Source organism: Drosophila virilis, chromosome 2, assembly GCF_030788295.1.
Source record: "Drosophila virilis strain 15010-1051.87 chromosome 2, Dvir_AGI_RSII-ME, whole genome shotgun sequence".
NCBI classification, from domain to species: domain Eukaryota; kingdom Metazoa; phylum Arthropoda; class Insecta; order Diptera; family Drosophilidae; genus Drosophila; species Drosophila virilis.
The window spans coordinates 2991989-3013120 of record NC_091544.1 but is presented as its reverse complement, the minus strand read 5'-3'; the positions used below and the strand labels follow the sequence as shown (position 1 = coordinate 3013120).

The window sequence follows — 21132 nt, the reverse complement described above, 5'->3', positions numbered from 1 at the left end:
ATCAAGACAGCATGAAACTTATCGATTAGTCGATGATTGTTTCGATGATTTTCAAAACAAGTACATTTGAAGAACGCCCGCGCAAACTTTATTCATTTCTATTTGACTGTTTTTAACTAAGCGCTAGAATATAAAATTTAGATCTTGTCCCGGGTACATGTCCAAAAAGAAACAAGCGCTTATTAGAGTGATCTTTATTTTTAAAATATTTGAATTTTTACATATTCTTTTTGTGTTTTTTTATATACTAATACAAATCATGGTCACAAATAAAATAAAGATACACAAATCTTATAGTTCTTGTACAGCTATAGCTACATATGTCTTATGTATGATAAATTTAAATGTTGTCTATACTGTTTTTTTTTGTTCCTTTCTTTTTTCATTTTGTACCTTATATACTATGGGTACAGATATCATTTAGCTGGGGAGATAGACAGATTTGTCATTGCATAGCTGAGCCTTGCGTCCACGCTGGACGCCGGCGGCACAGCTATGCAGCAAGAAATCATTAAAAGGCTGCTCATGTGCATATCGCGTAACTAACAACTTCCACAAGCTGGAAGAGGAGCAGCCAGCACTGCTGCACGAATTTGGTGTTTGCCCAATTTAGATGCTTACTCTAAACATGCAACATTGCAAGAACAAAAATGGTCACTACAACGTTACAACAATGAATGACACTCATCTTTAATGCTAAAGTTAACGGGTAGATATTGGGTTGGGTCTTGGGATTTGAACTTAGCGTAAGTGAATTGCTCACATTATGGCGCAGCGCGATCTATTGGCACCCTCGCCCTCTGCGGGCACGTCGGCAGCCAAATTGGCCACAGCATCCGCGCCTTCGCCCTCAACATTCTCATCCAGCACCACATCCTTAGCTGGCGTGCCACTTTTCTTGGGTGTCTCCAGGCCAGCTTCCTGTCCCACAGTAACCTCATCGCTGCCCGACGATTTGTTTAGCTGCTGCTGCTCCTCCTCCTGGTTAATAGTGCCCGACACATTTTGCACCCCACCAACATCATCATCATCGCCAGCTGGCGGCGTCTGGCGCGTAGACGGCGTGCTGATGGTAGTTTTGGAAAACCGCGACCGCAGCATGGTGAATGGTGATGCCAGGTTCAGGCTGAATAGATCGAAGCGTGCACGCTTCGGCGGCGACATTTCAACATCCTGGGCGAGATCATTGGCCGACTGGGTGCCAGTTAGCGGTGGGGGCGTGCGCTCACGCTTGCGTCCACGTCCAAAGAACGAGAATGAGAACGAGGAGCTGTTTGGTATCTCGGAGCCCACGGTCGCATTCATGCTTGTGTTGGTGCAGCTGGAGGTGTCCAGATCACTGTTAACGCATCTATAACTGCCCAGCTTGCCGGGCGTTAGGGTTGCCGTCGGGCGTATGCTGCGCCGGCCGCTTATCTGGGCAAAGCTGCGTGCCGGTGCAGTTGCCGGCGAGCTGGATGGCTGTGCGGCCAGCTCCACCTCGTTGGTCGGCTTGCTGCTGCGGAAACCGAAAAGATTGCGTCCGGGCGTGGAAGTCGCTGTGGGCTGTGTGCTTGCCACGTGGTGCCGTATGGGCGAGGCATCCACTGTAAGTGGTTCCATTTCAACATCTTCTACAGCTTCTGGTTTTTGCTCTGCTTCCTCCGGCTGCTTTTTCGAACTTGGCGAATCGCTTTGCTGGGGCTTGCTGGGCGACTTTTGCTGGCCGGCCGCCGCCACCCTGCGTGAGGATTTGCGCTCTGAATTCGGTGTGTTGGGCACTGCTGCCGCAACTTCGGGCTCGTTAACCAAATCAATGACCTCGACGGCGGCCGGTTCAACCTTCTTGGTTGCAGCAGCTTCAATGTTCTTGGCTGCGGCTGCGGCTGCGGCTACCTCAGTCTTGGCTTCGACAGATGGCGGCGCATTTGGTTTTGTCTCGCTTTTGTCTGGCTTGGCGGCTTCATCTTTAACTTCGGGTTTGACCGGCTCCTTCTTTTCGGTCTGTTTCTCCTTGGGCTTCTGTTGCTCCCTCACAGCTTGAGTATTTGAGCTGCCATTTTGTGCTGACTTTTGATTGCTATTTGTGGATTTGTTAATGCCATTTTGGCCCTTCTCATCATCTTTCGGAGCAGAGGAAGAAGACGAGGAGGTTGAGGCCGTGGAGGAGGTGCTGGGGGATCGCGATTGGGTAACGCTCGACTTCTTGAGAGCTATAAATGGACCCATAGAGATATTCGACTCGTTTTTCTTGCTCACATTGCTGTTCTGCGGACTGTTGGACCGTCCATTGGATTGCTGCAGCCGGGACACTGTGGTGCCACCAGCGCCTGCTCCGGTCAACGACATCGGCACGCGCCGTCCGCCTGAAGCTGGAGCGCCGCCGCCTCCTCCTAAATTATTCGGTTGTGCCATTTTGCTTAGCATTGGATCGTCGACTACTTTGTACTAATTCGTATTGCACGAAGATTCTGGAAGATATGAAATAAAATGAACATACGGTTAAAACAGACGCTTCAAATCAACAACTTCTACCAGGAACATATTACTTTTACATTTTGTTAAGCGCTTTAATTAGGCCCGAGAAATGCTCAGCCCTCAGCTGAATTCTTTTCACACTTCAAGTGCATCGAAAACGAAAGATAACCAAACACGCTTCACATTTTATTCAAGAGCAAAGCGATGCGGTTTGTTTACGTCGTGTTTGTGGTTGCACCCAACAATGCAGTCGCATTCCTTGCCAGAACTGGCTTTGCCTCGCCTCTTACCCCACTTACCACAATTGCATTTGCAGTTGTTGTTGTTTCTGTTGCTTCGCAATTATCAATCACAGATGCAGTTTCGTGTTTCGCTGTATCAATATTTTCTGGCGTTAATCTTAGACGCTTAGCGTTCTTATGTTTTTATTTTTTACACACGTGTTGACAGTTTAAAGTCGCCTTTTTGTAATGGCTGGCAAATGTTGTTGCACAGTATTTAAGTAGGCGCAGTTAGGGACTCAGGTAGACAGGAAGGTAGATAAAGCAGCAGCAGGAGCTGATTTGCTACCTGCCGCGGACAGCTGCGGCACAAATCGTTTTATGGACAACATCTGTATATTGATACATCGTAAATGATTATCGGGTATGGCCAGTAGCCTGACAATATAGTATATAAAGGGATCGCAACTGCTGCGATCTGATAGCATGCAACATTTTCGGAATCAATTAATGTGTCAATGCTCCAACAACAGAAATCGTTCCACTTTAATAAGTCTTGCTCCCCCACAAATTCTTAACGGGCTTCCGGTAAATGAACAAAGGGCTGGCACAAGCATACAGTATACAATCGATAAAACCAACTTAAAGCTAAGTGGAAGTTTTTGTAGTAATTTATTTGTATATTGTTTGCAACCTTATGAAGATCGCATATTATTTGTATTTCATATTTTTAAATAATTCTTTAGCTAATATCAAATCTTTAAAATGCGCAATCAACTTTTAGTTTCATATATCGAAGGCCTACTGTAATTCTGGTTTGCGCACACTGCATGAATAGTTTTCAAAACAGCGCAAATACCTCAACAAATACCGGTCAGAGGGTGGCTACGATGCAACGAAAAAAAAATAAGTCCAATTGCAGGAATGGAGGAAGAGTCGTTTTAAAAATGCATGGGAGCAGCAAAGTGTATTGCAGTTTTCTTTTAGAAAGTGCAGGAGGCAGCAACGCGAAAAATAAAACGGAGGAGAGAAAATTCGCAGACACAAACACACACACACACACACACACACACGCATGCTGCAGAAAACGCAAAAGTCAAACGTAACACACAAGCAAACGCGCATTAAAATACATACATACATGCACTCACATGCATATAGTTATGCGCCAAGCCCTCGCGCCGTCACTGTATTTTTTTTTTTTTTGTTTTGCAGCACTTTCATAAACCAAACACAGGCAATATACTGAGTATGTATATAAGTAAGTGCGACAAAGCGGCGAGCATAGCGGGTGTATACATAAGTATGTATGTATTTTTAAAATTAATTTTGATGTTTACATTGCCAGTACAAAGTACGCGTTATAAATTACTTGATTCGTAAAATAAAAATAAACATAAAATGCAAACTACTTTTCCCAGCTGCAACAAAGGCACACATACTTATGTTGCACATACATCCATATACATACATACATAGATAAAAAGGCGGGTTACAGCGCGCGCCAAAATATTGAGCACTGTCTGCGCCAGTTGACATATAATCGTTTTTCTTTCTGTTCTTAGTTCTTACAATTAAATATTCGTATATAATCGTAGTTTATAGATAAGAATCGAATGAATTGCTGATAATTCTTCAAAATTAGCAAGATATGTAGCGTTGTGCCCTTTACCTTAATGCTTTGCCACCACTGTACCAGACAGGCTCAATTGACGGGGTTTGTTTTAAAAATGGCGGAAGCTGCAGCGACAAATGATAAAAAAAATAAGTACATACACACATTCTATTTAGACTTGGACATATGCACGCGAGCATTTTTGTAAACATATCGATCACACACATTTTTTATAGTTTCATATTACTCTATATATTTCACCGAATTCGCAGTCTTTTATTATCTGCAATCGAAGCCCGGCAACTGTGCATGCTTTGTCTATCCCAGACTCGAATCCTACCACAACACAAAATAAATGACAGCTACACTTGGTTTTATGGAAATATACATACATACATGTATATATATAGGCATATGCAAAAATAAAACAAACCTTTTTCTTTTTAAAACACAGCAGATTATTTTTAAAATGAATAAGCCTTTAAAATCGTGGCGAGACCAAAAATGCTACCGACGCCAGTGAAAAAATTAAAAAACCAACGCGCGACCAAAAGGAGTGTGACCGCACTTCATAAATAGACAAATACAAATTTCCCGAGTACAAAACCAAAAGGTAATTTTTTAGTTAAATTACCGTAGGACATTTAACCAGTTTATGGCCCGTAGACAATAAAGATTCAAATTATTCTGTTTTTAGAACAAATCTATGCTCAGTTACAAGCAAGGCCGATTTTTGGTGTCAGAAAGATAATATATTATCTTTAAACTTAAGTGATTAAGAAATAAAAGAAGTTTAACAGTGCCAACCGAGTAATTTCTTCCATATAACAGTTAAAGAGCTGTGTGATCGACGGCTTCGATCTCGATACTTATATTTAAATCAAACGTAATTTTAAAACTCTTGTCTTTCAGATGAATTCAACATACGATTTTAATTTTAAGGAAAAATAAAGTTTTTAAAGATATATTCACCAGCTACGGCAATCATGCTCTTCCCTATTCTTCCCACATATTTGTGAAACCGCAAAACATTATTGTACATAAATATAATTTTAATCTTCGGCGTGGTGAAGAAAGATTTCTTGATTCAAAAAAATAACACACATACAAATTTGAATTAACATTGGAAGATGGCCTGTCGAACAATGTCCTTTTTAAGTCGCATCGGTACTCGACTCATTTGGCACTGTTAGCACGGATCTTAAATAGCTTAACGTATAAGGAAGCATGTATGTATATACTTACTTTTCAATCCTCGTGCTGAACTACAATGGTTTAGAAAAATTCCTGACTCATGAGAGCCTTATATACTTAAATATATTTTATCGTAGCCCATCGAAGAACACTTCCCCCGAAAAATCCTTAAAGCAGATAGGTAACCCGGTGGTAGAGACCAGCTGAGGATTAGGGTCAGTCTCACCTCCCACCAATGGGGGATGCTGTGCCTTGCTTGGGGCGGGGTAATACAGCCCTACGGAGTAAACGCCACATTAAAAAATGTAGTTTCTTGTCCAGCAGAATTCTGCAATCAGAAAGCAATGTGTAGTACAAAAAGGTCCGATGATCAACAATGCATTGACAATAACAAACCAATCATTAGATCGCATTGTGGGTGGTAGAAAATCTCTTGATGCCAACGAATTGCGTCTGGCTAACCAGGTCCGTCTGTACGAGTCCGACATTCTAGGAAACTACAAAAGCCAGAGACTTTATACCTACCTATACCTTCTATTTTAATATCGATAAATATCGATCTTGCTTTCTTTAATTATTGATAAGACAGCCATCCGAAAGTGGGCATTCGTCAGTTTTATATATTTTTTTTGTTTCTTTATTTTACTTTTTACATACATAATTCACATATCGCAATTATGAATATATGCTCGCATTTACAATCGCTTAAATCCTAAATTTGTTTATGCTTTTATTTTCGGCCTGTTTAATTTGCATTTGTTTGCCTTCTCAGTTGAGACGCACAATATTTAAACGTTAATTGCAAATCCACAATTACAATTTGCTTTGTCACGATCGATTGTTTTTGTTTTTGCTTTTGTTTGTTTTATTTTATTCAATTGTTGATGTTGTTTAAACGTTACTTGTTTTGTTTTTGTTTTTGTGTTTGTTTTCGTTTCTTGTATACGCCTATATCTGCCTTAAATTACAAATTATTAAATTATTTTAACATGTACTTAGATTGGATTAGATTGTTACAGCTACCCGCCCGTCGCCCAGAGCTTCGCTGCGCACGATTCAACTTTTAGTTCAACGCTTTGCTCCGACCAGCTGCATTTTACTTTTGCTAAACGCACATCATGTCTGCATATCTGCATAAACAAAGGGCAATTGATGACAAAAACTAGCGCACAGCCAGACAAACTAAACCAACACAATGTTGGGCCCAGAAACGATTGGAACTCAAACATTAAGTTAAGATTCAGTTGTCGCAGTTTGTTCTGCTGCTTCGGTTATTATTGTTGTTGTTGTCATCGGTGCCTGCTGTTGACTCAGACTCGAACACGTTTTTGGTCTGTTGTTGTTGTTGTTTTTGTTGTAATTGTTGTTGTTTTTGCTGTTGCGGACGCTGATGCGGATGTGGTCGTTGGTTGCAGCGGCTGTCTGGATATTGCAGACGGCGTCGAAGCAGGCGTCACGTCTCCGCTCATTGGGTTTGATATTGTGGCATCGCAGCGCTGTACATCATCTGTGGGGCAAGTGAACCGTTCGCGGCAGCAGCCGCGCTGGCAGCGGCAGACACGCCTGGCACCACAGTGGCGCCTGGCACTCCCCATGCCATATTTGGCGGCATCACACGGTACCCGGCAGCTGCAAAGGACAACACGTTAAATATCAATAAATAATCAATTAATAAACGGTAGTTCGACTGATCTTTTCTATATATATATGTAGCAATTATAATTCTCAGTAGCTGGCATCCTCTTTAATAACATGTGAATTTCTATTTGGTAAATATGCATGTTGAATCCCATAAAGTATATACTATATATTCTTGACTAGTATCAACAGCCAAGCTTTACTTTAACTCCTCGTTGCATGCATTACAAGATCTTAAAGACGGAAAACAATAGGTTTTCATTTCAAAACACTTATCTCTTAAGATACCTTTACCAAACTCCTAGCTTTTCTATGTTTTTAACATACGCGTTAATCGCTTCAACTTCGGACAACAGAAATAATTGGCTTCTACACGACAGAAAAATCTATATCCTCAACAATATGCCTAATGATTCTAACATGTTGGATTTCCAACCTTCTCAAAAACAGTACTAGTAACTTCTCCAATAGATATGTAGATAGAGGTCGTAGTCTAATTTGTCTGCATATACGTATAGATAATTGGCCTGTGCTTAAGTAGATCTATGCGGGTTTAAGCTAAATATATCGTAGTGTAATTGGTATGATACGTACGAACGCCTCCCGCTTGTTGAGCACTAGTGGCGTAGGCGTAAGGATAATAGCCCTGCTGCATGTACTGCGTTTGCATCTGGGCCGGATAGCTCTGCTGAAAGAGATTAGCGGTAGATAGATAAGCATAGAATTTGGAATGCATTGGAGTTATTACTTACCGCCGGTGGGTACCAGTAGCCCATTTGCTGGTATGCTGCCGCATAGGGATACTGCGCCTGCGCCGCCGCCGTAGCAGCAGCTATCTGTTGGGGCGTCATCATTTGGCCGGGTAACGCAGCCCCAGTGGCTGCAGCGATCTGTTGCTGCGTCATCATTTGTCCAGGCATGCCGGCAGCACCCGCAGCAGCGGCTGCATTGGCTGCCGCAACAGCTGCCACATTTGCAGAGGCAGCCGCCGCAACGGCTGCATTGTTGGCCGAATTATCGCCGCCGTTTTCCTTGCCCCAGAAGCACTTGACATGATTGCCGTGCACCTCGCTGTTGTGCGTATGTTCTATGGCGCGGGCCGCTGCTTCTTTTGAAACGAATTTAATGAACGCGAAGCCCTTGTCCTTGAAAACGCGTACATCCTGTATGGGGCCAAATTGCATGAAATGCTTATGCATCAGTTCATCGCTGATGACATTGGGCGGAAAGCCGCCACAGTAAACGGTGGTGTTTGTGGGACTCGATTGATTGTACACCTCCTCAAAGGTGTGTCGTTGGTTCTTAATGCCATTACCGGCGCCGCCGCCGCCGCCCATGCCACCCATGCCGCCACCTTGGCCACCCGATTTGGACGATTCCCGCGGAGGTGGCAATTTGCGCGTTGACCAATTCGTGCGTATAGAACGTGAACCAATCCATTGGCCGTTCATTGCCTGAATAGCATTCTCAGCTTCGGCCTTCTTAACAAATGACACAAAGGCATAGCCCTTCGATTTCATGGTCTGTGGATCGCGCACAATGCGACAGTTTGATATCTCGCCAAATGGCGCGAACGCCTCGCGCAGTGTCTCCGTCTCAATTTCTGGACTAAGGTCTCCTACAAATATGTGATGGTGCGAACTGATGTCTGTCTTGGGCGTGTTGCCCGGACTAGTGGCCCAGTTGACCTGTAAGTAGGCATAAATTTAACTGTCAATATAAATATATATTTATGACCATATTTTGTGGAAACGCACCTTGATCTCTTTGTCGAGAAAAACACGTTTGTTCATGGCCGTCAGGGCGGTGCTGGCCGCCTGATAATTGGAATATTCGATGAAGGCATAGGGATCATTGCCTGGTTCCCGTATGATTTTACAGCTCTTAACTGGACCCATTTTGCCAAACAGCGCGATCAGCAGATCCTCCGAAACCGAGCCATCCAGATTGCCCACATACAATGTCTTTGGCTGCGACTCGTCCATGTTTGCCAGATGCAAGCTGCTGATGATCCTGATGTTTTCGATTGATTTGGTTTTTACCTATTGCTTCTGGTGCTGCTGCCTCTCTTGTTGCTGCTGTTGTCGTCCTTTGGATGCGTTGTATTAACTAATCTACAACTAATGTCCACATCAATACAAAAACACTGTTATCAGAAAAAACTAGATGCCTGCGATATCTAACTATTTTGTTTTGATATAAAAATGCAATGCACGCACGTTCACAATCATATACAAAATGTATATATATATATTATATATATCGTTCAACTTGAACAACTAAGACTTCAGTTAATGACTAAAACAACGAAAACTTTTCTAATTCTTTTTTTCTTCTGTTATAAATTTTCTTCTCTCTGTTCAAAACAATTTTGAATACCGATTCCGATTCCGATTGTGGACTATACAACTACTCTATATTTAAATATATCAGTGTATATAGTTCTAGATATATTTTTTTAATAGTAAATCTTTTTGCTTAACGCTGAGGTTCGTCGTTTATTGCTTTCGCTTTCGCTGTTGTTGTTTCTGTTGCTGTTGTTCTCGATAAATTTCTTTAATATATATTCTAACTATGCGCTAATGGAGTGTTTTGGAATATATTGATGTGCCCTCTAGCTTGTTGTTATTGTTGTCTACATACTCCTTGAGAGTTGTACATTAGAGCTCGAGCTTAATTTAAATATTACTCTAGACCAAACGTTTTTGTTGTAGAAAATATATATGTTATCTCAGTGCTGCGGTTGATAGCTTGCATGTATATCAACCGAATTTCTGCTCATTTCTGGTACAAAATTGTATGTATTTATATGAAAACACTTGCTGAAGTGAAAGTTCGCCAGATGATTGGTTGGATTCGTAGTCGATGACCGGAATCACTGCAACAAGAACGAATATTAAGCAACAAAATTTATATTAGTTAAGGCTATGTATAGTTAATATGTATATGCTGTTATAATAATTTATCGACTGTGATTTGAAAACATTAATTATTTCAAGTCCACAATCCACAATTCAAGCAAACAGCACATGATCGAATTATAGGTATGGGGAATTAGGCGAGCATTTGATATGGACAATGTTGTGCGAGTGCTAGTGCGAATATGAAACAAAGGCAGCGGGTAAAGCAAAAGCATTGCAGACACACACACACACACACACACACACACACACACACGCACGCACACACACAGAGAGAGAGAGAGAGACGCACGCACACAAACACCCGCACACGAATACTCGCTCAAAAACAGAATGTGAAGCGAGGGCCGCGAGTTTCAGCTAATGTGAAAACCTAACGTTTGGCCATTTTAAATGCAGCAGACAGCCAGTAAAGCCCATGGTATTTAATAAATTGAACTACACAACTTTCGCGATTCAATTAGCAATATTTTTAAGCATATATAATTATAGAGCATTAACAAACTCACGCACTCAAACACACACACACTCGCGCGCGCATAGAAAAAGGGGGAGAAAGAATAAACGAAAATCAACTAGGAGATGAATGACCGTCGATAACAAAATACACAATGGAAGAGAACATGGAGAAAAAGGGAAATTTGCAAAAACCGAAACCGGCCAACATACAAAAAAAAAAAAACCCACACGGTTGCATTAGTTTAATATATCTAAAGCGGATTTGATCGATTTGATGGCATAACAAATGCATTTAAATGCCAATTTTAGTTGCAATTTAAAAGCCGCATAAACTTGACTTTGTCAGCGATGAAACGAAGCGTTTGTCAAAGTCACAGTTAAAATAAAGGAAACGGCGGCGACACGGGCGGAAAAGCCAAAAGGCGTCGCGTTTGTCTTTTTGTTTGCGTTTTGGGTTGCTTCTCACATGAGTTGCCACTTATTTTGCTTTTGATAATTGAACGTTGAGACTCATTCCAATGTAAATTATACCGTCGATTTTTTGTATTAGAATATTTTGTTTTTGCTTAAGCAATGCAACATTTTTTGTCCGCGACGTTTTTTATTTTATTTTATTTTTTGAATAATATATATATTCATATACATGCATGTATGCATAATGTATAAATGCATGTATGTATGTGCATATGTATGTACATATCTTGTTCACTTTTCTGCTGCCATCTTTTATGCTAAGCGTTGTTCGATTTGCTCCCCTCCTACCCGAAACCGATGCGGAAAGCTAGAATTATCATTAACACAACTACCACCGCTGCTGCCATCATCGAACACTGCGCATTGTACATGGCTGGCATTGCTTTCAGCTTAGAATTTCAGATTTCATTTCCAAAATTCACTAATTTTATTGCGTTCTGTGACGTGGCTGCGGTTGTAAATTTACCGCATTCCACTTCATCATCGCTATATTAACACATATCATTCGTCAGTAATTTACAGCCGCTACCGGTTTTTAATATATTTCAATTTCTTTCGTTCTTATATTGGTTAAATAGTTCTATAAACGCGTCGCCAAATTTTTACCTTTCGTCGTCTAAAATGCGAACTAATTAAATGAGCACTTTGTGTGTAGAGTAAGTGCTGCCAACTCGGTTTAATTGTCTTGTTTCAATGGCGGCAATTCCACAAAGTGTCCAGAAACAATATACGCACTCTTTATTCTGGCCTAATAGTTTCTTATTTTTTTATGTGTAGTTATCACAAGTGTCTTGCAAATAAAATCAACAACGTCTTAACAAATTTAAAACGATTTTAATAATCTTTTAAAAATATGGCAACACTGTGCAGTCTGATAAACGCTTGCATCATCGCTTTCTCTTTCTAACGCTCGCTCAAGGGGCTGAAGTAGCTGCACAAAGCAGAATAGCTAAGGGGAACAACAGAAGAAAAGAAAATTCACAAAATGCTGATTAATATTTTCTTAAACAATAAACAGTTAATTGCCGTCAAGACAAACGGTTTAAATTTTAAACAAATATGCACTCACATCGAGGAAACAACAGTAAGTACTTAAAATAGTTGTAAATTTCTAAAAATTAATGTAAACACCATCCATAGAATTTACAATCTGGAGATTATTATCTCACGTGCAATGGCAAACGTTTAAATGAAGATATTGATGGACAACATGAGATTGAGAACATCCATTGCATCCTCCGCCAGGTGGGCGGTAAGGGTGGATTCGGCTCTATGCTGCGGGCCATCGGCGCCCAAATCGAGAAGACCACAAACCGAGAGGCTTGCCGCGATTTAAGTGGACGTCGCTTACGCGACATAAACGAAGAGAAACGTGTCCGGGCATGGCTGGAAAAGCAAGGCGAGCGTGAACGGGAAGCAGAGGAGCGCAAGAAACGCAAAATAGCGAAGTTGCTGGCGGTGCCCAAACACGAGTTTAAAGACGACGAATACGAGGAGGCCAGAGCCAAATTGGCCGAAAAGGTGAATGATGCATTCGAGGAGGGCCTAAAGCAGGCCGAGGAAGCCAAGTTGACTGAAACAGTGGGTGCCGCTGCAACCAAAGATGTTCCAGCTTCATCCAGCACCAATGTGACAATTGGTTCCAAACGAAAAGGTGACGCCGGCAGCAAAGCAACAGCCGCAAAAAAGAACAAGGGCGCGCTTTGGATTGATGATGCAATTTGCGGCAGCGATTCCGACACCGACGACAGCGAAGTGGAAGCTGATACAAAGAGGGCGGTTAAATGTTAAGGAATTTATTTGTAATTCTAAGCAGTAATTTGTATAATATAATTAAAATTATGACAAAATCCACAATTTTATTGCGTGACGAACTGGGATGAGACCCAGGCCAGACCCCATTTCAGATTCGTTAGCATGAACTTTAAGGCTTTCGTCCATTGTTCTTCAGAATTGAATTGTATTCTAAAACGACAGGCAAAAATGTAAATTCATTATTGGTAAATGCAGCTAGATGACTCACTTGATGGAGTAGGAATTGTTTGTGGAAGGATCAATTATTTTGCCCTTTTCCATTTTGTACGGCAATAGGAATTCGGTGTCGCGCTTCTCCACCTCCATCTGAAACTGCGTCAAGCAATCCAGAAATGCCACCATGGCCGCATCAAATTTTGTGTCCCAAAAGAATTTAAAGCCTCCGCTGCCATAGAGCGGCAGTTCGCGATTGTCGCCTAGTACCTCGACATAGGAATGATTTCCGAACGGAACAACGCGGTAGCGTTCAAACGTCAAGCCAATTTTTCGCGACAGTGCGGAAAGAAGCAGCACCGTCTGTCCCCAGGCGGCGTTGATCTCTGACCAGTCGACGGAGACAGACGGCAAGCGTCCCAGTCGAAAATTGTTGATTGTACCAAAGTGTCCGGCATGCCAGATATGAAATGTTATGTTAAATATGTTGGTGTCCCGCAGCTTGTCCAGCTGTTGCTTTGAGTAGGCTATCTGGCACTCCAGGCTGCGTTTGTCGTCTTCGGTTAGCATTAGTTCGCGACGATGCTTGGTGTACTCGCGCCAGTAGCTCTCCTCCTGCTCATGCAGCTTTTCCTTCTCCACTTCTTCTTGTTTTATGGCATCATTCAAGATTTTTTCCTCGGCCTTTAGGTCCGCCAGTGCGGTCAGTAGTTGCTGCTCGCTTTGCTTGAGTTCTTCCAGTTCCTTATCTAGGGCCTCCACATTTGGCCCCTCCTGCTGCTGTTCCAGTTCGTTGAGATAAGTTTTGTAAATATGCCACTCCTCTTCAGCTATGCGCAGCTCTCGGTCCATGATCTCCAGCATGGAATCGGCGCACTCCTCGCACAGCGGATGATCTATCTCCGAGTTGGAGGACAAGCAATCGAAGAGCTCTGCTTTCAGCTTGAATGCAGAGCTCAGTTTCTTGCTATCACGTCCATCCGATACCAGTGTGAATCCCGTGCCATTAATGGAGTCAGTCAGCCTGAAAGGCGGCACAAAGTGATCAAAGCTGGTGGCATCCTGCGGATCGATAGTGTTCACATTGCCGCCATAGATGGGCACTGAAAACAAATCTCATACGTAAGAAAATATTTGTATATTTTTTGTTTCAACAGTGTCCTACATGAAAGTTCAGCCATAGCATGTACGCTAATCTTCTCCAGATGCTCGTCCAGCACAATGGGCTGCAGGCAGCGCTGGCAGGCGAACGATACCGCCTGCTTTTCCGCCTCACTCATGATTTGGCCTTTGAGTATGTTTTCTAATCAGTGCATAAAACTTAATTTTGCTGCAAATTAAAGTAAAACACCATCAATCAGCTGTTCGATGCGCTTATGGTAGAGTTGCCACCCCGCAGCGAAGAGCTGCGGCGCAGTTAGTATTAAAAAAATATAAAAAGGTTGACAAAACAATTGTCAACTCACAGAGGCCAAAACAAATGCGTATATAGCTTGAAATAAAAAACAAAAAACCTGTTTGTAAACGACAAACATTGGTCCACTAAAGAGTTTTGGCGTGCGCCAGGCAACCTTGAATAACGAATAACGATTGTTGATTATTACAAACAACACGAATTAACCCACCCAAAGGCAAATTGATAAGCAAGCAGAAGCTGTCGCTCGGAGCGGAGAGCGTTTGTTTTGGTGAGCAAAGCACATGCGACGTAGTCATTATGGCGCCTTCACACACATACGCAATCTTCCACACATTATCCGTTCATTTTGATCTTTCAGTTGTCGCCAGGCAGTGCTACATTACGGAAGTATTTTTCGCCCTCGCATCTTGCGCATTGAAAACTTGATCAGAACCAAATTTGCTGACATAAACTCTTAGCAGCTGCAGCTATATGCACATGTTTACAGATTCAGACAATTATATATTTAATTAGCAGCTCTGTGATTTAGGGTTTTTCACAACACACCTCAATTCCATCGTGCCATTCTTTTTGAATCTCAGCGAGAGCAGCGCACGCACAACAACAGCTAATACGTAATACGTAATCGGCGGCGACTGCGGCGGCGTGGTCGCAACAATTGTGGGTGCTGCGCACAGAAAGAACGAGAAAACACACGAGAGCTTTGAGCAATTATGGTTTCATATTTTGTGCCGCGCGGCCGCTTTTTGCTGAAGGCGGGCAACATCAGGAAGGCAATACAAGAGCAGCAGCAGCAGCAGCCGAAGCATGTGCAACAGAATGGAAATTGGCCGGTGCTTCGGCACTTTCGACAATTGCCATCGAATGCCGCCTCCAATGAGTCAACGGCGGCCAAGCCAAAACCGGAACGCATCAGACAACAGACGCAGCTACAGTTGCGCCGCAATGTGCTCTCACGCTGGACCGGCTTTCTATTGCGCTGGGCACCCATGGGCCTGTGCGTCTTTGGTGCCATCGAATGGCAGTTGCACAAGTTACGCTGCGGACGGGATGGCACACAACGGACCGCTTCCGAGTTCCAGTCGAGGGTCTATTGCTCGCTGCCGTTGCGCATAATGAGCCGCTGTTGGGGCTGGCTGGCCGCGTGTTACATGCCCAATCCCCTGCGTCCCTACATCTATGGCTGGTATTCGAGTATTTTTAAGGTAAACATCGACGAGGCTCTGTATCCGGACTACAATCACTACACAAGCCTGGCCGAATTCTTTACACGCCCGTTGAAGGAGGGCGTGCGGATCATTGACGCCAATTCGCCTCTGGTCTCGCCAGCCGATGGCAAGGTGCTGCATTTTGGCAGCGCCTCCGACTCGCTGATCGAACAGGTGAAGGGCGTCAATTATAGTATCGAGGATTTCTTGGGACCGCTGCAGACGGTCGAGCAATCGAATGAGCCATTGAGCTATGCCGAGGCGTTGAAAAGGAAGCGCGACGGTTCCACAGAGCTGTATCAATGCGTCATCTATCTGGCGCCGGGTGATTATCATCGTTTTCATTCGCCCGCCGCTTGGGAGCCGACAGTTAGACGTCATTTTTCCGGCGAACTGCTATCGGTTAGCCCCAAGGTGGCCAGCTGGCTGCCCGGCCTATTCTGTCTGAACGAGCGTGTGCTCTACATGGGCAAGTGGAAGCACGGTTTCTTTAGCTATACAGCGGTGGGTGCCACCAATGTTGGCTCTGTAGAGATTTACATGGACGCGGAGCTGAAAACTAATCGCTGGACGGGCTTCAATGTGGGCGCCCATCCGCCGAGCACCTACGAATACGATGAGCTACTCTTAAATGTCAAACAGCCCGATCAGCCGGGCCAAAAGTTCTCCAAGGGTGACCTCATCGGACAGTTCAATATGGGCAGCACCATTGTGCTGCTCTTCGAAGCGCCAAAGAACTTTAAGTTCGATATTGTGGCAGGTCAAAAGATAAGCGTCGGCGAATCCCTGGGACACATCGCGGACCGCAACTAACTAAAAAATTCTCTAAAGAGGCCATAATTATATATGTATGTGTTGTGCACTTGCCTAAAAAGTCTGTCTATTAACACACATGCACAAACATATAAAATAGCAAAACGTTTTTATTTAAATATGAACTATGTTCTAACTATTTTGTATAAGCATTAAGAGCATTATTAAGCATTATGTACCTATTTGTATTTAGTTGCCAATGATTTAGCTGCGCTCCCTCATAGCTAGTTGTATTTACGATTTCATTAGTAATAAGAGACATGTTTGTAAAGCTATTTTCACTAATAAAGTTCGCATTAAAGAAATCCGGAATTCATGTCTGGCCCCAGTTGTTTACTAGACTATATAGTAAGTCGTGTCTGACTACAAACATAATTCTATAAAGTCTAGATTTTTGATGATACCATCTTGTTTACTTGTACATGTAGCGCTCAGATTATTCCAATTCTATTCGCTTCGAATCGAGTCTTGGGGCACGCGCCGTTTGATGACGTACGTGACCTGGGCCTCCTCATGGGAAGCACACACACACAGACACACACACACACGTACATATTTACAAATCGTTATCAGCCTAGACGTTGGCGGCGGTCCATGGGAAAAGCCATCCTAATGCGAATTAGGCTTTTGGCTTCTGAAAAGAAATTACTAAACTAAAAATTTTCTAATTCGATATAAATAATCAGTAAATTTAGCAATACAAACATTCATATATACGCACAACTATTTATATCATTTACAGCCCCAAAATTTTCCACTATATTTTAAGCTATAAAATCATATACTTTGCTTATCAGATTTGTTTTTTATTTAAAGAAGTAAACACATTTGTTTATACATAATTTGTATGGCCCCAAAAACTATTCAACAATATCTTAATTCAAAAGTAGTAAAAACATTCTGCTTATCAATTCTGTGTGGAAATCGTAGCTTGACTTAAATAATGTATGTATGTATGTGTGTATGTTTGTGTACAGTGTACATGTATATGCATGCTTATAGATGGGAGCGAATGTAATTGAATCCGGGATCGTTATTCTATATAACGATTAATTGAATTAATCAAGCAGGAGACGTCAGCCGCAACCAAAATGGCTGGGTATTCGACTTATCAATTCATGTGAACTTGTTTGAGCCTTTGCCTTGACACACACTCTTCACGTATTCGCTGAGTGATAATGCAAGCGCTTGGCAACAAAATATTTAGTTATATAGCATTTCTGTACGTTAGAGTAAATAGTTTTTAACATTTAAACTGTCTAAAATTGCTCGCCTGATTTAAAAATTGCAGTCTGGCAACGCCATCCAACATAACAGCTGAGAACCGGCTTAGCAATTGGTGTCGTTGCCACCTTCGTTCGATTTTACATAACATTTGTTATTAAAGTAACATAAAAATGGCTAAAGTACTTTTAAACTATTCTCCCATTGTAGTTAAAGCAACGGGTTTCACACTGCGCCATTTAACAACTGCAGCAACTAATAAATTCCAAGCGAAACCAACCATTTTTAAACACATCACATATGCTGCCGCCACAGGACGTTTTTACAGCAGCGGCCAACCAATTGGCAAAGTGGACTATGCGGAAGTAAAAAAATTGATAAACGATCCACGGAAGCTGCTCATCGATGTACGTGAGCCAAAGGAACTCAAAGAAACAGGACAAGTTCCATCCAGCATCAACATTCCACTGGGCATTGTTAGCCAGGAGCTAGCGAGCAGTGAGCAAATCTTCAAATCGAAATATGCTCGCGAGAAGCCACAGCCCGATACGGAACTTGTTTTTCATTGTAGAAGCGGAGTACGCAGCCTGAAGGCTGCAGAAGCCGCCGTCGCGCTGGGCTTCAAAAATGTCAAAAACTATGAAGGTTCGTGGCTGGACTGGGCTGAGCATGAAGGCTTGCCCAAGTAAATACTCAAAACTAGGTTATTTTAACTATTTTTATTGAATTAAATTCAATTCAAACATACTTAAAGGAATATAAATAATTCTTTGGTTGTGAGATCGAACATCTTAACTTGTTACAATTAATACTATTTAATGCTTTTGCTTTAGTCGACCTCCTCGACAGTGGGTCCAGTGTAGCCGCCATTGCCGAAGCTTCCTGCCTGCTGGCCACAGTGCGAAGCTTGAGGACCGCCGCCCGCTCCTCCGGCGCCCTGCTGATGCATCTTGGTCATGACTGGACTACAGAATTTCGTGAGCTCCTGCAGCTTGTATTCGAACTCCTCCTTCTCCGCTGTGGTATTGGCATCGAGCCATTTGATGGCTTCACTGCACTTGTCCAGGATACTGCTGCGGTCTGACTGGGGGATCTTGTCACCAGCATTCTCAGCAGCCTCTTTCACGCCAAAGATGTAGCTCTCCAACTGGTTGCGGGCGGCGATTCTCTGGCGATGCTTCTCGTCCTCCTCAGCATACTGCTCGGCCTCGTTAACCATGCGATCAATCTCGGCCTGCGAAAGACGACCCTTGTCGTTCTTGATGGTAATGTTCTTGGCATTGCCGGTTCCCATCTCCTTGGCATTCACATTGAGAATGCCATTGGCATCCAGGTCAAAAGTGACTTCCACTTTTGGGACACCGCGCGGCGCTGGCGGTATGCCGGTCAAGTTGAAAGTGCCCAGCACGTTGTTGTCCTTCGTCATGGCGCGCTCGCCCTCAAACACCTGGACAGTCACAGCGGGCTGGTTGTCCGCGTATGTGGTGAAGGTCTTTGACTGCTTGCAGGGAATGCGACTGTTCCGCTCAATCAGTTTGGTCATCACTCCGCCAGCTGTTTCTATGCCCAATGAGAGAGGTGCCACGTCGACCAGCAGCACGTCCTTGATTTGGCTGCTCTCGTCTCCACTAAGTATGGCAGCTTGTATGGCGGCGCCATAGGCGACGGCTTCGTCTGGATTGATGGACAGGTTGAGGCTCTTGCCGGAGAAGAAGTTCTGTAGCAGGCTCTGCACTTTTGGAATGCGTGTGGAGCCGCCTACCAGAACAATGTCGTTAATCTGGCTTTTGTCCATTTTGGCATCGTTTAGAGCCTTCTCCACCGGCTGTAGTGTGCTCCGGAACAAGTCGCCGCACAGCTCCTCGAAGCGCGCCCGACTAATCTTTGTGTAGAAGTCGTGACCCTCGAACAGGGCATCGATCTCAATCGAGGCTTCGCTGCTTGAGGACAAGGTGCGCTTTGCTCTCTCGGCGGCAGTCCGCAGGCGGCGCAGCGCTCGTGGATTGGAGCGTAGATCCTTCTTAAACTTGCGCTTGAACTCGTCAGCGAAGTGGTTGACTAGCCTGTTGTCGAAGTCCTCGCCTCCAAGATGTGTATCTCCAGCAGTCGACCGCACCTCGAACAGAGAGCCCTCGTCGATGGTCAGAATCGAGACATCGAAGGTGCCGCCGCCCAAGTCGAATATTAGAACATTGCGTTCACCCTTGAGATTCTTATCCAGGCCATAGGCCAATGCCGCAGCCGTGGGCTCGTTGATGATGCGCAGCACGTTCAACCCGGCGATTGCACCGGCGTCCTTGGTGGCCTGACGCTGCGAATCATTGAAGTAGGCAGGCACCGTGATGACGGCGTCTCTGATGGTGGTGCCCAAGTATGCTTCGGCTGTCTCCTTCATTTTTACAAGCACCATCGAACTGATCTCCTCTGGGGCAAAGCGCTTCTCCTCGCCCTTGAACTCGACGCTCATCTTTGGCTTTCCGCAGTCGTTGACCACTTTGAATGGCCAGTGCTTCATGTCATCTTGAATCTTTGGATCATCGAACTTGCGTCCAATCAAACGTTTCGCGTCGAAGACACTGTTCTTCGGATTCATGGCCACCTGGTTCTTGGCCGCGTCTCCAATCAACCGCTCCGAGTCGGTAAATGCCACATAGCTGGGCGTGGTGCGATTGCCCTGGTCGTTGGCTATTATCTCCACCTTGCCGTGCTGGAAGACACCCACGCACGAGTACGTGGTTCCCAGATCAATACCAATGGCCGGCATCTTGGCTGTTTCTTTCTCTTCTCGGTTTACCAACTGTTGTTTTACTTTGATGTTGTACTTGTACTTGTACTTTTATTCAACCGTTTAACTTTTACTTTTACTTTTACTTTAACTTCTTATTTAATTTGTGTTAACTGTTCTGAATGTATTCTAATATGGTACCCTTTTGAGTATGGGTTAGCTTGTTTAGCTTCTCTTTGGTTCGCTTGCTGTGTTTCCACTACGATAGCTTGTTATGAATTGTGACGAGGTGAAAATTTGCTCTGCTATTTATACTCTGACGCTGTGTGGTGGAATATTCGAGATTCCCCTCAAAAGAAGAGTGCAGAAGGTTCGAGACGATTCGAGAGACTGCCAGACATTACTCGTCTGTATGTTCACAGATAAACGTCAGCGCAGCCATGTAAGCCTTTTTCTAGCTAGAAATAAACTATAAAGTGTGCATACATATGCATATATATTTACACATATCATATCACATTTATATCCTCTGTTCAGAGAAAGCGCAGAAAGGGAAATAAGAGCAAAATAATAATCCATACTCGTTCACTCGTTCATTAACGATATTCTATTCCGATGTTCAGTTGTTCAGTAAGTATATATCATGACCGAATAAACCAGCGAACTAAATGACCGATTTAGTTAATGACCAGAAAATAAACGAGTGAATTGAACTAGAAATCCCCATTCTTGCGTTTGCCGGTGTCAAGCTATTTTTGTTTTAATTTATCCGAAATACGGAAAAAAAAAGTTTGGCAA

General features: G+C 43.4%; 7 protein-coding genes across 12 annotated transcripts; 3 read left to right on the top strand and 4 right to left on the bottom strand.

The window, feature by feature from the left end:
- Positions 1-179: 179 nt before the first annotated feature.
- On the bottom strand, positions 180-4877 carry kuk (kugelkern). 3 transcript variants are annotated; one of them, XM_015169470.3, is made up of 2 exons: positions 4727-4877; positions 180-2450 (listed from the first exon to the last, which is right to left on the bottom strand). In XM_015169470.3, the coding sequence occupies exon 2, from the start codon at positions 2404-2406 to the stop codon at positions 760-762; it is 1647 nt and encodes a 548-aa protein (XP_015024956.1). In that variant the 5' UTR covers positions 2407-2450; positions 4727-4877; the 3' UTR covers positions 180-759. The 3 variants fall into 3 exon arrangements, with proteins under 3 accessions (XP_015024956.1, XP_070063360.1, XP_002058656.1); XM_070207259.1 differs by lacking the exon at positions 4727-4877 and adding an exon at positions 4351-4399; XM_002058620.4 differs by lacking the exon at positions 4727-4877 and adding an exon at positions 2757-2917.
- Positions 4878-6097: 1220 nt separating this feature from the next.
- Positions 6098-11703, bottom strand: Rox8 (TIA1 cytotoxic granule associated RNA binding protein Rox8). 3 transcript variants are annotated; one of them, XM_015169469.3, is made up of 5 exons: positions 11586-11703; positions 8883-10003; positions 7878-8813; positions 7720-7813; positions 6098-7116 (listed from the first exon to the last, which is right to left on the bottom strand). In XM_015169469.3, the coding sequence occupies exons 2-5, from the start codon at positions 9108-9110 to the stop codon at positions 6953-6955; spliced, it is 1422 nt and encodes a 473-aa protein (XP_015024955.1). In that variant the 5' UTR covers positions 9111-10003; positions 11586-11703; the 3' UTR covers positions 6098-6952. The 3 variants fall into 3 exon arrangements, with proteins under 3 accessions (XP_015024955.1, XP_002058655.1, XP_032295175.1); XM_002058619.4 differs by having other exon boundaries at positions 7720-7810; XM_032439284.2 differs by lacking the exon at positions 11586-11703 and adding an exon at positions 11446-11561.
- A 117-nt stretch (positions 11704-11820) lies between these two features.
- On the top strand, positions 11821-12836 carry LOC6635010 (splicing regulator SDE2). Its single transcript, XM_002058618.4, has 2 exons — positions 11821-12063; positions 12120-12836. Exons 1-2 carry the CDS (start codon positions 11965-11967, stop codon positions 12768-12770), a joined length of 750 nt encoding a protein of 249 aa, XP_002058654.1. The 5' UTR covers positions 11821-11964; the 3' UTR covers positions 12771-12836.
- Positions 12760-14529, bottom strand: Atg6 (Beclin-1-like Atg6). 2 transcript variants are annotated; one of them, XM_002058617.4, is made up of 4 exons: positions 14414-14529; positions 14113-14277; positions 13003-14050; positions 12760-12944 (listed from the first exon to the last, which is right to left on the bottom strand). In XM_002058617.4, exons 2-4 carry the CDS (start codon positions 14225-14227, stop codon positions 12839-12841), a joined length of 1269 nt encoding a protein of 422 aa, XP_002058653.1. In that variant the 5' UTR covers positions 14228-14277; positions 14414-14529; the 3' UTR covers positions 12760-12838. The 2 variants fall into 2 exon arrangements, with proteins under 2 accessions (XP_002058653.1, XP_032295176.1); XM_032439285.2 differs by lacking the exon at positions 14414-14529 and having other exon boundaries at positions 14113-14354.
- On the top strand, positions 14490-16697 carry Pisd (phosphatidylserine decarboxylase). The gene is made up of 2 exons (XM_002058616.4): positions 14490-14632; positions 14723-16697. Exon 2 carries the CDS (start codon positions 15078-15080, stop codon positions 16383-16385), a length of 1308 nt encoding a protein of 435 aa, XP_002058652.1. The 5' UTR covers positions 14490-14632; positions 14723-15077; the 3' UTR covers positions 16386-16697.
- A 1018-nt stretch (positions 16698-17715) lies between these two features.
- Positions 17716-18356, top strand: LOC6635007 (rhodanese domain-containing protein CG4456). The gene has a single exon (XM_002058615.4). It carries the CDS (start codon positions 17783-17785, stop codon positions 18296-18298), a length of 516 nt encoding a protein of 171 aa, XP_002058651.1. The 5' UTR covers positions 17716-17782; the 3' UTR covers positions 18299-18356.
- LOC6635006 (heat shock protein 68) lies at positions 18314-20625 on the bottom strand. Its single transcript, XM_002058614.4, has one exon. It carries the CDS (start codon positions 20371-20373, stop codon positions 18439-18441), a length of 1935 nt encoding a protein of 644 aa, XP_002058650.1. The 5' UTR covers positions 20374-20625; the 3' UTR covers positions 18314-18438.
- Positions 20626-21132: the final 507 nt, after the last annotated feature.